The sequence below is a fragment of the Symsagittifera roscoffensis genome, chromosome 3, assembly GCF_963678635.1.
Source record: "Symsagittifera roscoffensis chromosome 3, txSymRosc1.1, whole genome shotgun sequence".
In the NCBI taxonomy this organism is placed as follows: domain Eukaryota; kingdom Metazoa; phylum Xenacoelomorpha; order Acoela; family Convolutidae; genus Symsagittifera; species Symsagittifera roscoffensis.
The window spans coordinates 83925390-83943752 of NC_087064.1; the positions used below are offsets into that span (position 1 = coordinate 83925390).

Here is an 18363-nt window from a genome sequence, read left to right on the forward strand (position 1 = left end):
CTTTTCGTTTCTATTCCAAAGTATGGTTGACATTTTTCATTGAAGTTATTCCAGTTTGAAAAAACTGGATCAAAAGCTAATTTTTTTTCCGCTGTGAATCCTGCAAAAAAATTCAGTTTCAAAAAAAGAAGTTGATCACGATTTTTTTTGTAATGTTTACCCATTTTCCGTTCGGTAGTAAAATTTTCTTTCCTTTTAACAGAGGTAATGAACAGAACTTACAAAATCCAAAATCAAACCGCGAAAAAAATTGAATTTGAGCGTGACTAAATTTTAGGACTTCCTGAAAAAACACAAAAGTCACCAACATCTATACATTAAAGTACTCACGACGTTATTACTCTTAATAAATAGTTTCCGCAAACCACCCAACTGCATCGAAATTCAACATCATAAAATCCGTCGTTTAACGGCATGATTGTATAGCTGAAAGTCATATAAATTCTAGCTGATTAGAATAATTCGTTTTGCGGCATGATGATACTCTCGAGTAAACGACAATGATCAAGTCTGAGCATCAGCACCTTCCACGCGCCAGTAAGAAGTTATTTTCAAAAAGCCAAAACGTGAAAAGCCCTGTATGCCGGGAGGATTACTTATTTTTTACTACCATTTGGCTTGTCTTCTTTTAGCTAACGGAACAAACTGAACTGAAAAAAAAATCAAACCGCTAAAAGTCAAAATTAAGCATAAAAAAACTTTATGACTTTTTCTTGAAAAAAGTTTAGAATTTGGCGTCAATTTTTTGCAGAATTAAAGTTGGGAGGTTAACCTCTGAACAATTCATCTTGACAGTGAGACAATTTTAAAAAATTACGAACAAAAACTGTGTAAAAATATTACCATTTTGACTCCTTTAGAGATGACAAATTCAGAGATTGATTTTTCGTTTGTGGAACAAAATGTAAAGATCCAAAAAATTCTTAAGAGGTGTGCTTTTTTATTTGAAATTAAACAGAAATCAAAACACCAAACGAGTCAAACTTTGCCAGATTTCCCTTAAAAACTGCCTTAAATAAAACACGCAATCATCTTAAGTGAGATTTATATCGTTTATTAACAACCATGAAACAAAATTTGAATGCATAAGTCATTTTATTAGGGATTCTTATCAAATTGAACAGAAGTCATAGCCAACAGTCGTTTGAAAAAAAATCATTAACGCAAGAAGACTGAAAAAAAATCGACTGTTTTAAAAAACAACTTGAATTTTCAAAAGTAAAAGATAACAAATAGATCCCCTTAAGGCTCTTTTGGTTTCTAGACCAAATTATCATTGACCTTTTTCAATAAAATTAGTCAAATTTGAGAACACTGGATCAATAGCTAATTTTTTGTTCCGCTGTGAACCATGCAAAAAAAAAGATGTGAACGCTGTGAACCATGTGAACCGGTTTCGAAAATAGAAGTCGATCACGTTTTTTGTAATATTTTTTCAGTAGTACAATTTGACTTCCTTTTAACAGGGTAAATGTACAAAACTTACAAAATCAAAACTCGAACCACGTAAAAATAAATTTGAGTGTGACAAAATTTAAGAATTCCTGACGAAAAGTCAACAAGATCAAGATATTTGATTACTCACTACACTCATTACTCTTAATAAACAGTTTCCACATTCGATCTAACTGCATCGATTTTCAACATAATAGAATCCGTCGTTTCACGGCATGATTGTATACTTGAAAGTCATATCGACTTCTGGCCTATTAGAACATCTCTTTTGCGGCATGAATATACTCTCGAGTAAAGGACTATGAACAAGTCTGAAATGAACAACTTCCACGCGCCAGGAAGAAGACTTTTTTTTCAAAATGTCAAAATGCGGGAAGGCGTACATGCTAGGTTGATTACTTATTTAACTACTTTTACCCCATCGATAGTGGTCGGCATACAAAAGAAAATATTCGAAGATGACAACTTCACAGAATAATTTTACTTTTGCGTTAAACATGTGAATATCGGAACAAAAATTTTAAGAAGTGTTTATTTTTATTTGAAAAAAAAACTAAAAGTCAAAAAAGCAAACGAATCAAATGTTGGTAGATTTCTAGTAAGAAAAAACTTCAAATAAAACACGCAATCATTTTAAGTGAAAATTCTTATCGTTTAATAACAACTATGAAATAAAATTTGACTACACTTTTCATTTCGTTCGGGTTTCTTATAAGATTGAACACAAATCATAGCCAAGAGTCATTGGGAAAAAAATTCGACGCAAGGATTGACTGTTTTTGAAAAAAAATTTGAGATTTCTCTTGGTTTCTAGACCAACGTATGACTGACATTTTTCAAAAAAAAACAACCCAATTTGAGAAAAGTGTATCAATAGCTAATTTTTTTGATCCGCTGTGAGTCCTCCAACAGTCATTTGGAAAAAAAATCATTAACGCAAGAAAACTGAAACAAGTGACTGCTTTTGAAAAAAAAAATTAAATTTTAAAAGTAAAAGATTTAACTTTGTAAAAGTAAAAGTAAAAGTTCAAAAATATCTGGATTCGAAAAAAAAAGTTGATCACATTTTTGTAATATTTACCCATTTTCTATTCGGTAGTAGAATTTGGCTTACATTTAACAAAGGAAAGACAGAACTTTAAAAAATCAAAAGTCAAAGCGCGAAAAATTATATTCGAGCGTGGCCAAGTTTCAAGACTTCCTTAAAAATTACAGAAGTCACCAAGATCTATATATTTGATCATTACTCCGAATAAATAGTTTTCACATTCGATCTAACTACATCAGATTTCAACCTATTAGAATCCGTCGTTTCGTCGCGGCATTATTGTATACCTGAAATCAGATCGAATTTTAGCCGATTAGAATATCTCTGCGGCATGAATGTACTCTCGAGTAAACGACTGTGATCAAGTCTGAATATGAGCACCTTTCAAAATTTCAAAATGGGGGAAGGCCTTTATGCCGGGATGATTATTTATTTAACTACTTTAACCCTATCACTAGTGGTCGGTCGAAACACAAAAGAAATTATTCGAAGTGAACAAACTCACAGAATGATTTTCGTTTTGCGTTACATTCCTTTTGCGAAACATGTGACTTTCGAAAAAAAAATTTAAGTGTTTTATTTTTAGTTAAAATTAATTAGAAGTCAAAAAAGCGAATGAGTCACATATTGGTAGATTTATATTAAGAAATTGCTTTAAATAAACCACGCAAACATTTTAAGTGAAAAAACATATCCTTTAATAACAATCATGAAATGAAAATTGACTATACTTTTCATTTCGTTCTGGTTTCGTATAAAACTGAATTCAAATTATAGCCAACAGTCAGTCTTTGGAAAAGAGTCATTAACGCAAGGATTTTTCAAAAACTGACTGTTTTTCAAAAAAACTTGAACTTTCAGTTGTAAAAGAAAAAATAGATGCCCTTAAAGCTCTTTTGGCTTCTAGACTAACGTATGACTGACACTTTAAAAAAAACGTAACCCAATTTGAGAACACTGTATCAATAGCTACTTTTTTGATCCGCTGTGAATCTTGCAAGGAATCCGGTCTCGAAGATAGAAGTCGATCACGTTCTTTGTAATCCTTACCCATTTTGTAATCGGTAGTAGAATTTGCCTTACTTTTAACAGAGGAAATGAACAGAACTTTAAAAAATCAAAGTCAAACCGCGAAAAATTGTATTCGAGCATGACCGAGTTTTAAGACTTCCTGAAAAACACAGAACTCACCATGATCGATATATTTGAGTACTCACTACGTTCATTAATCTTAATAAATAGTTTCCACATTCGATCTAACTGCATCAAATTTTAACCTATTAGAATCCGTGATTGTATACCTGAAAGTCGGAGTGAATTTTAGCCTATTAGAATACTCGTTTTGCGGCATGAATATACTCTCGAGTAAACGACTATGATCAAGTCTGAGCATGAGCACCTTTCCGCGCACCAGGATGAATATTTTTTCAAAAAATCAAAATGCGGTGAGGGAACCTAAAAATTTTCTAAAGGCTCCAATATATACCATTTTTGAAGGGGTATCCCGCGCCAAAAAAGCGCGATTTTTTGGTCAAAATTGTGCAAAAAGTGCCTAAAAATGCTCTTTTGCCCTGTTTTGTTTTCAGGCCAAAACAGGGTCATTTTAAAGCTTTGGGAGAGCTGAGAAAATCAATTTGGTCTATCTAAAAAAAGGTCGACAAAACGTTCGAAATTTTTTTGAAAATACTCACCCCCCCCCCCCCCGCCCTCTCGAGAAAATCTTAAATCCGCCCTGCGACTAGAACTTGTGGGGTCCAGTCGACAAAGATCCGAGTCTCCTCAATGATATAAGCATCTGATCATTGGAAACAACCTCCTGAGGTGTTCTCTTCCGGTCAGAGTGGCAGAGTCAATTACTACACAGGAGCAAGACCCACGATGCCACAGCTGTTGACGTGCTGCTGATGACGCAGTCCGGGGAAGTATAAAATGTGACGCTACCCATTAGCATAAGATGAGCATACCCGCCGATGTCTGTTACGAGAAGAAGAAGACGCTTGAATGGTATGCTGAGGGGACTCCAGGCGATGTTTGACTATCTGGTGCCAACACTGTGCAAGTTTTCTTTTTGACGAATGAAAAAGAAGACAGCCTCAGTATGAAACAGGAGGTGGAAGAGTACCTTGTGATGGTGATATTCATGAGGGATAAATGGAAGAGCCGTTGAATTTTTTGGACTTGGAGCAGATGTTCCGAGAACGACCCCATTTGAAGCTTCGAGAGATGGCAAATACTTGGACACCCCGACTGGTAGAGCTATGTTTGAAGCTATTTTCCAGCAGAATATTATTGGGGACTGTCTAATAGCCTCCACGATGCAGTTCCGATCTCGCTGAACCACGATACAAAATACCAGAATGTCTGTACGCTCACGCTTAGGGTTTTCAGAGAAACATTTAGTCACAGCTCATGAAGTCAGCTGGTGACGCCCAGCTCCAATAATACGACCAGATTGGCTACGCGGAGACCGAGTGGGATTTGGAAGCAGTCGAGAGACTTGCATTCTACCGACACCTGTAGCCAGGATGAAAGAAGTGTGAGGGAATGGATCTCCAGCGATATCTTTCTACGAGTGGGTTCCAGTAGTTGCTGAGAATGGAAATATCGGCAGTGGTTCCATGAAGCAGGAGATCCATCCATGAGCTAGCGGGAACTCACAAAAAGAAGGTTGCCACCTTGAGACTCACAACTAGTTCTGCTTGCGGAACTGAATTACCAGCTGCATAAAAGCGAGCTGCAAACTCAACTGTTGCTGGACGCATCTTTTCATTAGGAGATTTTTCATGCGATCAAGATGCTGATGGCAGAAAGAGAAAAGGCATGTTGAGTGAAAAGATGTTGAGAGATGACGCACAGCCAATTTGTATCACGTCTCTGGGTTACAGGAATTGGCGGGAGGTATTGCAATTTGTCGTGACCACAATGCGCAGGCACAGAATAAAAAAAACGAGGCGCTGATCGTAGAAGCAAATCGAGAGCTAAAGCCGCAAAGTAGCAAACCTCTGAAGGCAGAATTGTGGGCCTACTGTTTGTAAACATCTCATGCAGTGCGGGGATTAAGTTCAGGAGGAGTTTCGGATCGAGTTAAGAGGCTGGCAATAAGCAACCTGGCTAGGACTTTAATAGAGTGTAAAGGTAGAAGGAGAGGAGATGGTGACCCTGTCGAACGAGCTGTGGATACGACTGAGTGGATCAAAAAAGATGGTTATAAGGTAGTCAGCGAGTTGTCCTGCGGAGGAACACTAATTAACAGAGGCCTTCGTAGAATACCGCTCTCATATATCGAGCGAAGTTGGGCAAGTGCTACTGGCATCATTTGAGCAGACTGGTCAAATTGTTCCGGAAGATGAACATATCGAGCGCCCACTGGTCAGCAGAAAAAGAGAGCTGTACTTTTGTGGACAAATGAAGGAAGCTACAAAGGTTTCAATTACAGTGAAATGTTTTGTCAGCTCCGTGTATTGGGTGAAACTGACGAAACTCATCGAGAGGACTTGTCGATAGTGCGGGGCACGGATAATATGGAACAGAAACTGCACATAATAGGCCCCTGATGGCACTAAGTTCTTTTGAAAGAGACTTGAAAAGTGCAAGTTAACTAGGACTCAGAAAATGAGGACTCCCATCAGAAAATGAATGATCGCATGGTCTCAAAAAACATCAAAGAAACCGCGAAGTTTTTCAGTAGTGCAAATTCAAACAGTTTTTGCACCATGCGATCAATCATTTTCTGATGGAAATCCTCATTTTCTGAGTCCTAGGTAACTTGCACTTTTCACTACTCAAAAACTTCGCGGTTTCTGTTGTTTTTTTGAGACGAGGAGTCAATAAAGTCCAACCAACCAACATTGCTGAAAGTTCATTATATTTGCAGTAACACCCTAAAAAATGAAAGTCTTCTTTTTCCACAGTGTGTTCCTGAGCACCAAAAGTATATCCTGACAAAGAAGACTTTCCACTTCCACTCAATAGTGAACAACTTTCCACTTTTAATGAAAATTTTAGTTGCGAGTTAGGTTAGGAAAAAAAAGAAGGTTCCGTACTATCACATCAGCTGCGTGCTGGAGTAAAGATAAGATCAAACGCAAACATTAAGCACAGAGGCAAGGCTTCGCAGAAACTAGCGAAAATACGACAAAAAGAAGCCCTATTAGAACAGATGCCATGAAATTTCCAATGCTAGATAGTATTTATAGCAAAAGTTCCTCCAAACAAGTGAACTCTTTCCACATACAAATCTGTACAAATTGAAGAATTGTTTGGATAAAACTGATTGGAAAATTAACGATATAGATTATCTAAATGATTCAACAACAAATGAATTGCAATCCATTTTAGACAGGTTTTTTCTTATGAGAAAATATAATGCAGAGCCAAAATTTTTCCTAAGCCCCTGGTTTAGAGGCATGATAAAAACCTTGTTCGCAAAAGGCAAAAAATGCACACAATTTTCATGCGTACTAAACATAGAGCTGACAAGGTACGCTACAAAAACGTTCGAAATCAGACAAACAAACTGATAGCGAATACTCAAAAAGCATATCAGCGTGTTAAAATTGATAGACTACTGAAAGAAAAAAACAAGAAGTTCTTCAAATCTGTTAAGAGACTGTGTAAACCTAACAGAAAAATTAATGACTGTCAGTTAGATGCAGAACAAAAAAACGATTATTTTGCAAGCATAGGAAAAGACATGAGCGAAAAATTAGAAAGTGTTTCGTTTTCAACCAATATGCCAGAATTAACAAATTCCATGTTCGTTTTTCCCGAGTGAACTTCAGAATTTTTCGAAATAATCAAATCAGTAAATAACTCATCCGCTGAATCTGTGGACGGCATTAACAAATTTTTGAAACTTTAACCTCCCGTTTTATTCGAATGTTTATCTGTTCTTTTCAATAAACGCTATAGTCAAGGTTGTTTCCCCGCTTCTTTCAAAAATGCAAAATTGTTCCAATTCATAAGTCTGGCGTCTAGTCAAAGACATCTAATTATTGTCCAATATCTCTTCTGACTGCCCTGAGAAAATTACTAGAGAAATCAACATGCCTCAGAATAACATCTTTCATTGACAAGAACAAAAGCTTATGCGAAACCCAGTTTGGGTTTAAACAAAACTATTCATCGATCCAAGCCGTTCTAAAATTGACAGAGTTCATCAAGAAGAAAGTCGACGAGGTTTACAAAATTTGAAGCATTTTGTTAGATTTAAGTGAAGCTTTCGATACAGTCAATCACAAAATACTGATATATAAGATTAACTGTTTGGGCATCAGAGGAAATGTTGACCTGATAAACTCTTTTCTCAGTAAACGTAAGTAATTCGTTGCTATTGGGAAGAAAACTTCTAAGACTTCACATGTATCGATGGGGTTCCACAGGGTTCAATTTGGGGTCCTCAACTTTTCTTATGAAACATTAATGATATGGCGAGTTGTTTTTCGACACCAAATGCCTCTGTCGGTTTGTATGCAGATGATAGCTGTGTAACTGTTTGTTCCATTTACAAACAATGGGTGGGTTTTAGTGAAGGAAGTGCTTTCAAAAGTTTCCACTTGGTTAAAATTCAATCGTCTGAGTCTAAATATTTCGATCTAATTTTGTAAAATTTAATGCAAAACGCTCAAAAAACAAAGTTGTAATTGATGGAAACACAATAACAGAAAAGGATTGGGTCAAAAATTTAGGATTACATATAGATAATCGATTGAAATTCCAATACCACGTCTCAACTGTGTGCAACAGAATTTCGAAGTTGGTAGGATTTCTAAGATTTTCCAAACAATATCTAAATGAATCTCACAGTTTTAAGTACTATAATTGCTACGTTAAGCCAATTATAGAGTATGCTATAATAGTCTATGATTGCGTTTCTAAAAATGCTTTAGAACTTATTTTTAACTCCAAAAAATGCGCGGTGCACATAAATTACAAAAAACCGTTTGGGTTTCTCACTAATAGCTTGTTCCAGCAATCGAAAATATACATTATTTTTGAACTATATGCTCGTTAAATGTTACAATACACGGCAGAAACTATCCCACCTCGTAATTTTAACTCGGATTGTTTTTTTTACTCTCACATTTTAATTTTCGTATGCAACCTTCTTTATACTGTAGAACTGAAATAGGAAAAAAACGAAATGCATGCAGAACTCTTAAAGTTTTCAACAGTTTGCACGGACTAGAAAATTTGCCGTTGGCTAGCTCATCCCAATATATCAAAAAACGGAAACCTTAAAATATTTCAGACAACTATACACAAAGATCAAATGACGTGTACGAAGTTTTCTTCTAAAAACTTCGTTATTTGACGATAGAGTCATTTTTTTAATACGCAACTCAGCTGATTATTTTTAGCAGTTTCGAGGGTACCAATAATGTAACTTTTAACAATGGTTTTAATTTTAAATTTAATCTGTGCAAGTAGCAGAACAATGATGTAACTTTTCACAATGGTCTTATTTTGAACTTTATTTTGTGCAAGTAGCATACCAGTAAAAAGAGAACTTATTTGTAATGTCTAGCAATTATTTGCTGCCTGGTTATTTGATGTATTCAGTTAACGTTTTTTTTTTTACTTTCAATGAACACTTTTATTTGCGAGTCGGCTTGCAAAAAAGATTCGTACTAATACATTAGCTACTGGCTAGTGTAAACAAAGGAAATGTAGTTAACTTTTTGAAGTTATGTATCTTAACCACGACAAAAGTGATTTTACACTTGAACACGTTCGTTTACTATGTAAAAAAAAGACATCAAAAACGATTTTTTGACACAGACGGAAACATCTCTTGCTACCTACAGGTTGAGAATTAACTAGCAAACACTTTTACAAGCGCTACTTTACAAATGAACTTTGTAATTACAAGCAGTAGTTGATCGAAGTAAGCAAAAAAAACAGATATTACTAAAAGATGGTGGAACCCCTCATTTGCGAAACCCGAATGCGCGAAAATAAAAAAGATGGTGGAACCCCTCATTTGCGAAACCCGAATGCGCGAAAATAAAAAAGATGGTGGAACCCCTCATTTGCGAAACCCGAATGCGCGAAAATAAAAAGGAAAACGTGAAAAAAAGTAAACATTTCCAGGGACTAAATATTGATATTGGCCGAATATCAAAACGGCAGAAATATGCTAATTTTTTAAATTGTCATTGACCGCCGCCGAATTGGAACAAATTTTAATTTTCGAAGGTTTCCGATATTAAAATATTGCTTCATTTAATTCATTTTAATTAAATGGCAATTGATTCTTTTTAAAAACTCACTTTCAGCTAGTTTTGTTTTCGGACTTCCGCCCACGAGTTTTTCGCCCATTTGTTTCTTCGCGCATGAGAATAGCCCCCTAAAAGATTTCACCAACTGATTTGAGAGCGCAAAGCAATATTGCAAAAACAGCATAGAATTTTCAGTCTGAAAAAGGTACAGGCCCTGGCTGAGCGTCATGCCGAGACCTTTACCGTGCAAAACACGGACGCAACCAGAAGATAAGGAAAACACGCACACTCAGACTACACTTAAACCGGTCTAAAACATCTAAAAAATTTAAATATTTAATTTCATGAGCTTATTCTACAAACACAAAATGGAATTTTATATACAAAATTTAATGTTTTTTTCTATGAATATAAAATTTGAATTGGTAATTTGAAAACATTTTCTACAAAAGCCACAGCAAACTTCCGGCAACATTCATGCCAAATAGTGACGCCAGTAAACATCTAAAAGCATTAAACTATCTTTAGTTTCGAGAATAACAACTGCGACCACATTCAAAGCAGCTTCAAAGGGGCGTCGTTCTGTTAAGAAGCACATTAACAATAGCCAACTGACAGTTGGAAAAATGTCCATGAACTCCACAATCGAACAAAACGGCTGATTGTTTTGAAAGAAAATCTATGCTGTAACGAAGTTGAGAAAACTGGATCAATAGGTAGTTTTTTCATTCAGCTGGTAAATGTTGGAACTAAATCAACTTTCGAAAGTATAAGTCATTGAAACTTTTATTGTCACTTAAACTTTTGCTATCGGAGTGCTTATTTTGCGTTCCCTTTGGCAAATGATTTTTTCATTGAGCTTTGATTTTTTATTGAAATCAAAATTCAAACCGCAAAAAAATGAACATGGACAAACTATAAGAAAAAAAGGAGCAAAAAAGTTTGTTCAATTCGTTCATTGACACTTAAGCAGGCAGTTTATTTTTAGTGCAGAGTTCTCTTCTCGTAACTGTGTGAGGGCATGAGTTGCAATGAAGTGAGATGGAAGACAGGGAAGGGTGTTGTGTTGTGGAGTCACATGCGTTTAATGGGCTTCCAAAGGTGGTTGAGGATGGTGAACCCGTCCACTGACACTGACATTGTCTTAGAGGGAATACTGGAGAACGACTTGCAACCCGAATTGTATCTAAACAAACACAAACACAAACGCATCATGTCAATCAATATCATCTGAAATAATAGCCCAGTGTGGCAGCATTATAAACTTACAGATCGTTAATTTGACATGGATTTTCGAAAGACAATCAAAAAGATCTTCATCTAAGCAACAAAAGCCTCTTGCTGTAAACGTAACCTGGGTGCACTAATACAAAGGGGGGGGGGGGGTGTGTTGCGATTTATTGTGATTTTGCGGAAAACAATTGACGTAGAAAAACGGCTCACATAGGAATCCATTATTCGCACTAAAACAGACAATAGGTAAAAAAAGATTTTCCGCAAAGATTTTACGATGTAAACAAAAAATATAGATATATATTCAAATATTTATCGGAATATATGTACAATCAGCCTGAAAATAAATTTATATGATCGCAAGCGTATTTATTACACCCTTAAATTTACTGGAGATTTTTCGATGTCAGCTGAAAAAAAAACAGGGATAGCTGATTACTGAGCAAGTAGCACAGAATGTTCCGACCACAGCCTTAAAAGAATTTAAAAAATGGTTTTTTTTTTCAAATTAGTGTAGATTTTTCTGCATGTTGTGATAAAAAGATAGATCTGGACGAAAAAGAAATTATTTAGGCAGATTTGAGAGTCATAGTAAAAAAGGTCAATTGGAAAACAAGAAAAATGACTAGAAAAAAAATTGCATAAATTTTTTAAATTTTCAAAATTTTGGTTCCAAAAATTGCGCTTAAAACTCCAAAAACTACCTTTGCTAGAGTGAAACTAAGTTTTCTCGGCTTAAATTAAGCTTAAATGAGCTATTGTAAGCATACACGGTCACCTTATTAGCTCGAAACTAGACCAAAAATTTCAAACCGGTTTTTCTTGACACTGAGAAAAATTTCGAATTTTTCTAACCCCGTTTGAATCACGACTGAAAGAGCTGCAACATGAAGTATCACTCGACCCATTCCTATGATTATTTGTGGTACCTGATTTTGCGTGGGAAACAAAAAAAACTAAAACACCCGAATACAAATTTCCTCCCATTTTCAATTATCGGAACAACAACTTAATTTGATACACCACTCGAACTGTACGGTTTCTTTGTGTTACCACAAAAACATTAGTCAAACATATCAAGACTAAGTTTGAGCTCCTAGATCAAAGTTAGAGCAATGCTGTATAATAGCTCACAACTCCCATACTTAACGTCTATCGAGCAATAACAAACTACAACAACTAACTTGTAAAGCTCTGCAATCATGTCATCTTTAATCTGGTTCGGTCCAGTACCCTGTATCTTCAAGATCAACCCAGTGTCTGGCTCGTAAGAATACATTGCCCTGTACTTCATATTGTGGTCTCTGAACAGAAGCAGGAAGTTTTTGGTTTCCTCGTCGAGTGAGTTGATTTCGTGGATTACTTTTCCCTTCAGATCTGCGTTGACTGCACCCGGTAGCACACATTGGTTTATGGCATTGATGATGATCTGCTTGTTCCCTCTGGACTGAGGCTTCACGTAGAGTTTCAAAGCTAGAAATAATTGGCGATTTAACTTGGAAAAAAACTATATTTCATTGGTTCTTTATATTATCACTGCATTGTATGGACGAAAAATGGAAAGCCGCTTCCATCTATATTTAGCGAAGAAAAAAATCAAACTTCCTCAAATCGTTGAACATTATAAAGAACCAAAATGAATGCAGAGACGATGGACAAAGGTCAAAGTAACATCCACTAAGAGTCTACCCTTGAAAGTGAAGATTATAAATATTTCTTGATTGTAAATACATTCTTAATAAATTATTATGATTATTGTGATATTGTTATAAATTTTACTATCTATGTTGAAGAAAAGTCCTATATTTAACAATGTATCAAGATTAGCGTAAGGCTGCACTATGTAATCTTCTCGCCATGAACTTAGGCTTATGTTTATGACATTTAAAGAATTTAAAACTTTTTCTATAAAAAAATTCGAATTCTCAATCAATTTGAAATTGGAATTAAATAAAAATCTTAACTTACAAGCTCATATTTTCAGACCACGACGTAAGCGCAATACGACTTATACAGTATCATTATAAACTCAGCCAAAAGAAAAGAATTAGAAAAAATTCGAAGTGTTTCAAAAATCACTCAAATTTCACGCAGTGCCATTTCTCGAAAACTAAGAAGAGTTGAACGGCCATATATTCAAGACAGAATCACAACCACAAATGAGCTTTTAATAGCATTTAATCAACGGTTCACAACTTTGTTCTTTTAATGGGATAAATTTAGTGAATGAAATATAATTTGTCTATTGCCAAGCAAATCACTATTGCCAAGCATGCAATTATCATAAATTTATGAACAAACAAAATTCTTCCTTACTGGACACAAACACCAATTTTTCAGGAAGTAGGTTATTGACATCTATTAGGTTGAATAGCTTGGAACCTCTATATGTCAATGAGCATGACTTTCTTTTATAGTTACCGAATAGAAGGTCATACCTCCGAGAACTCGATTTTCTCGTATTATGAACGTACGCTTTTATTGAAAAAATTCAAAAAAGATGTCGGGTGTCGTTGATTCAAAGATCGGAAACTAAATTTCAGCACATCATACACGTAGATCTCATGAACAGTAAGAATTTAATTGTCGATAAATGTTTGAGTGATGCTCTCAAATTTTCTTTTGAAGTAAATCATTTAAAGACTTTTTCGTTGCATCATTAGAAGTTGGTTCAATATTGTATTACTTGTAACACCATATACCAACAAGCCATATTGCATGAAATGACTCTGCAAGGTCTACTCATTTTTGTTTTTACTTTTTGTAAATGATTGTGAAATGACAAGTTAGTATCAATTAAACACGAAGGTAATTGCAAACCAAGCCAGAGTTATATATTGTGTTTTGTATATATTGTGTTTTGAGGTTAGAGGCACTTTTACGTTTATCAAAACTAATTAATGTAGTTTTATCAGAGTTTAAAGTAAGTTTGTTGCAATTCAATCATGAAAATTTTTTAGAGCAGTCAAGCTGAAGCTTATCCAGGTATTTGCTGTTGCAAGTCACATAAGTATTATTAGCGAAAGGAAGGATATTAGCAATTTCGGCTGCAAAATGCATAATAGTGACATAATTGAAAAACAGAAGAGGACCAAGGACGGAGCCCCGTGGAACACCTGTAGCGATAGGTAACCAATCAGATGGAGCATCATTGACGCATACACATGGGTTTCTTTCAGGTAAGTAACTATGAAACCAACTACTATACTTACCTCGAAACCCATAGTTTCTAATTTAGATAGCAAAATTTTGTGATCAAGCGTATCAAAGGCCTTTTTTTAAAACAATAACAAAAATGCATTTTAACTTTTTATCGAAACCGAACCTTAAGAGCTCAGGCAATTCAGCTAAAGCATATACTGACTGTGCGATAGTGTTGACGAAACCCAAATTGACGTTCATAGAGCAGGTCCAACGTTTTCCAGATAATTCAAAATCACTCAAATTTCACGCAGTGCCATTTCTCGAAAACTAAGAAGAGTTGAACGGCCATATATTCAAGACAGATTCACAACCACAAATGAGCTTTTAATAGCATTTAATCAACGGTTCACAACTTTGTTCTTTTAATGGGATAAATCTAGTGAATGAAATATAATTTGTCTATTGCTAAGCAAATCACTATTGCCAAGCGTGCAATTATCATAAATTTATGAACAAACAAAATTCTTCCTTACTGGACACAAACACCAATTTTTCAGGAAGTAGGTTATTGACATCTATTAGGTTGAATAGCTTGGAACCTCTATATGTCAATGAGCATGACTTTCTTTTATAGTTACCGAATAGAAGGTCATACCTCCGAGAACTCGATTTTCTCGTATTGTGAACGTACGCTTTTATTGAAAAAATTCAAAAAAGATGTCGGGTGTCGTTGGTTCAAAGATCGGAAACTAAATTTTAGCACATCATACACGTAGATCTCATGAACAGTAAGAGTTTAATTGTCGATAAATGTTCGAGTGATGCTCTCAAATTTTCTTTTGAAGTAAATCATTTAAAGACTTTTTCGTCGCATCATTAGAAGTTGGTTCACTATTGTATTACTTGTAACACCATATACCAACAAGCCATATTGCATGAAATGACTCTGCAAGGTCTACTCATTTTTGTTTTTACTTTTTGTAAATGATTGTGAAATGACAAGTTAGTATCAATTAAACACGAAGGTAATTGCAAACCAAGCCAGAGTTATATATTGTGTTTTGTATATATTGTGTTTTGAGGTTAGAGGCACTTTTACGTTTATCAAAACTAATTAATGTAGTTTTATCAGAGTTTAAAGTAAGTTTGTTGCAATTCAATCATGAAAATTTTTTAGAGCAGTCAAGCTGAAACTTATCCAGGTATTTGCTGTTGCAAGTCACATAAGTATTATTAGCGAAAGGAAGGATATTAGCAATTTCGGCTGCAAAATGCATAATAGTGACATAATTGAAAAACAGAAGAGGACCAAGGACGGAGCCCCGTGGAACACCTGTAGCGATAGGTAACCAATCAGATGGAGCATCATTGACGCATACACATGGGTTTCTTTCAGGTAAGTAACTATGAAACCAACTACTATACTTACCTCGAAACCCATAGTTTCTAATTTAGATAGCAAAATTTTGTGATCAAGCGTATCAAAGGCCTTTTTTTAAAACAATAACAAAAATGCATTTTAACTTTTTATCGAAACCGAACCTTAAGAGCTCAGGCAATTCAGCTAAAGCATATACTGACTGTGCGATAGTGTTGACGAAACCCAAATTGACGTTCATAGAGCAGGTCCAACGTTTTCCAGATAATTCAAAATCGCTCAAATTTCACGCAGTGCCATTTCTCGAAAACTAAGAAGAGTTGAACGGCCATATATTCAAGACAGATTCACAACCACAAATGAGCTTTTAATAGCATTTAATCAACGGTTCACAACTTTGTTCTTTTAATGGGATAAATCTAGTGAATGAAATATAATTTGTCTATTGCTAAGCAAATCACTATTGCCAAGCGTGCAATTATCATAAATTTATGAACAAACAAAATTCTTCCTTACTGGACACAAACACCAATTTTTCAGGAAGTAGGTTATTGACATCTATTAGGTTGAATAGCTTGGAACCTCTATATGTCAATGAGCATGACTTTCTTTTATAGTTACCGAATAGAAGGTCATACCTCCGAGAACTCGATTTTCTCGTATTGTGAACGTACGCTTTTATTGAAAAATTCAAAAAAGATGTCGGGTGTCGTTGGTTCAAAGATCGGAAACCAAATTTTAGCACATCATACACGTAGATCTCATGAACAGTAAGAGTTTAATTGTCGATAAATGTTCGAGTGATGCTCTCAAATTTTCTTTTGAAGTAAATCATTTAAAGACTTTTTCGTTGCATCATTAGAAGTTGGTTCACTATTGTATTACTTGTAACACCATATACCAACAAGCCATATTGCATGAAATGACTCTGCAAGGTCTACTCATTTTTGTTTTTACTTTTTGTAAATGATTGTGAAATGACAAGTTAGTATCAATTAAACACGAAGGTAATTGCAAACCAAGCCAGAGTTATATATTGTGTTTTGTATATATTGTGTTTTGAGGTTAGAGGCACTTTTACGTTTATCAAAACTAATTAATGTAGTTTTATCAGAGTTTAAAGTAAGTTTGTTGCAATTCAATCATGAAAATTTTTTAGAGCAGTCAAGCTGAAACTTATCCAGGTATTTGCTGTTGCAAGTCACATAAGTATTATTAGCGAAAGGAAGGATATTAGCAATTTTGGCTGCAAAATGCATAATAATGATATAATTGAAAAACAGAAGAGGACCAAGGACGGAGCCCTGTGGAACACCTGTAGCGATAGGTAACCAATCAGATGGAGCATCATTGACGCATACACATGGGTTTCTTTCAGGTAAGTAACTATGAAACCAACTACTATACTTACCTCGAAACCCAGAGTTTCTAATTTAGATAGCAAAATTTTGTGATCAAGCGTATCAAAGGCCTTTTTTTCAAAACAATAACAAAAATGCATTTTAACTTTTTATCGAAACCGAACCTTAAGAGCTCAGGCAATTCAGCTAAATCATATACTGACTGTGCGATAGAGTTGACGAAACCCAAATTGACGTTCATAGAGCAGGTCCAACGTTTTCCAGATAATTGTATGATCTAAAGCGCATTACCTTTTCAATAATTTCACTGCCGCTATTGAAGACGACGATATTGGTCGGTAGTTGTTCAAATTCACTTCTCTCTCAGATTTAAAAAGAGGCAACACTTTTGCGTACTTCAGTGAAATAGGAAACAATCCAGTTTTGAAGGAAAGAGTAGTTTAAAATAGGTTGAGAGCAATAATGAAGCAACTAATTAGTAAAAAAATATATGTTGCTTATTTCATCAATGCCGCAAGTATATTTCGGTTTCCAGTTATGAATAATACTGATTATTTCATGCAACGATCTGTCAGCAAGATACATTAAACGATTTGCACTTTCAAAAAGAAAACTAATATCAACACTTTCAATATAATCTGCGAGCTTTGATCCATTAAAGGTAAAAAAAAACTCATTGAAGGTATTGGCTATTTCAGTTGCATCCGAAATGGTTTTTTTCCTTCGTGACTAATAGCAGAAACTAGAAGACGCTCTGGCGTTTTTTCCGGTTAATTCATTCAAAAATTAAAATAATTGTCACGAGTCTCTTATGCAATTACTGAACTTGATGTAACAGAAATCTTTTTTTTTGATCTTTAGTTCGTGAGTAAAGGTATTTATTTTAACACATTTCGACAATTACTAAAACTGATTCCTCTTAGGAATATCATTTCTCAACTTTCTGTTGAACCATGCTGCATTTGCTTTCTTCTTTTTTATGGACTTTATTAAAAGAGCAAAATTATTTAGAGTAAACAACAGAAATTCTTAAATTCATCGTAAGCGATATCAACGTTGTCCAGATTCACAATATACAAACTTTCCAGATTGACTTTCAAGACTGCTTGAAATTCGCTGCTTTATTTAAACAAAAAACGACATATCGCGACAGAAAAGGTGTGATAATTCTCGTAAGCTACTTGTTTCAAATTTCAATAATATTGAACAATGATCAGAAAAAACATTCATTCTCAATTATGCTAATGGTGGGAAAATCAATTTTTCTGACTATGAAATGGCAGATTTTTTGAAGAGTTCAAAACCATTGGCACTCACTACAATTAAACACGATATTGAACAATGATCAGAAAAACATTCATTCTCAAGTATGTTAATGGTGGGAAAATCAATATTTCTGACTATAAAAAGGCAGATTTATTGAAGAGTTTAAAACCATTGGCACTCACTACAATTAAACACGATGTATTCAGTTTCATTTTTTGTAGTAAATTCATGTTGAAGTACTCTGTTACAATGACTGGT

At 34.8% G+C, this 18363-nt stretch overlaps 2 protein-coding genes across 2 annotated transcripts in view; both read right to left on the reverse strand.

Moving 5' to 3' along the window:
• Nucleotides 1–18363, reverse strand: part of LOC134842870 (programmed cell death protein 6-like) — a 417453-nt gene that overhangs the window by 397153 nt on the left and 1937 nt on the right. The gene's annotated exons all lie outside the window — the stretch shown is intronic.
• LOC134841871 (patronin-like) overlaps nt 10622–18363 on the reverse strand; it is a 51144-nt gene continuing 43402 nt past the window's right edge. Inside the window, exons 18-19 of the mRNA XM_063857914.1 lie at nt 12141–12429; nt 10622–10909 (exon numbers count right to left, since the gene is read on the reverse strand). Coding sequence (XP_063713984.1) covers nt 10798–10909; nt 12141–12429 — 401 coding nt within the window. The 3' untranslated portion in view covers nt 10622–10797. The remainder of the gene's footprint in view (nt 10910–12140; nt 12430–18363) is intronic.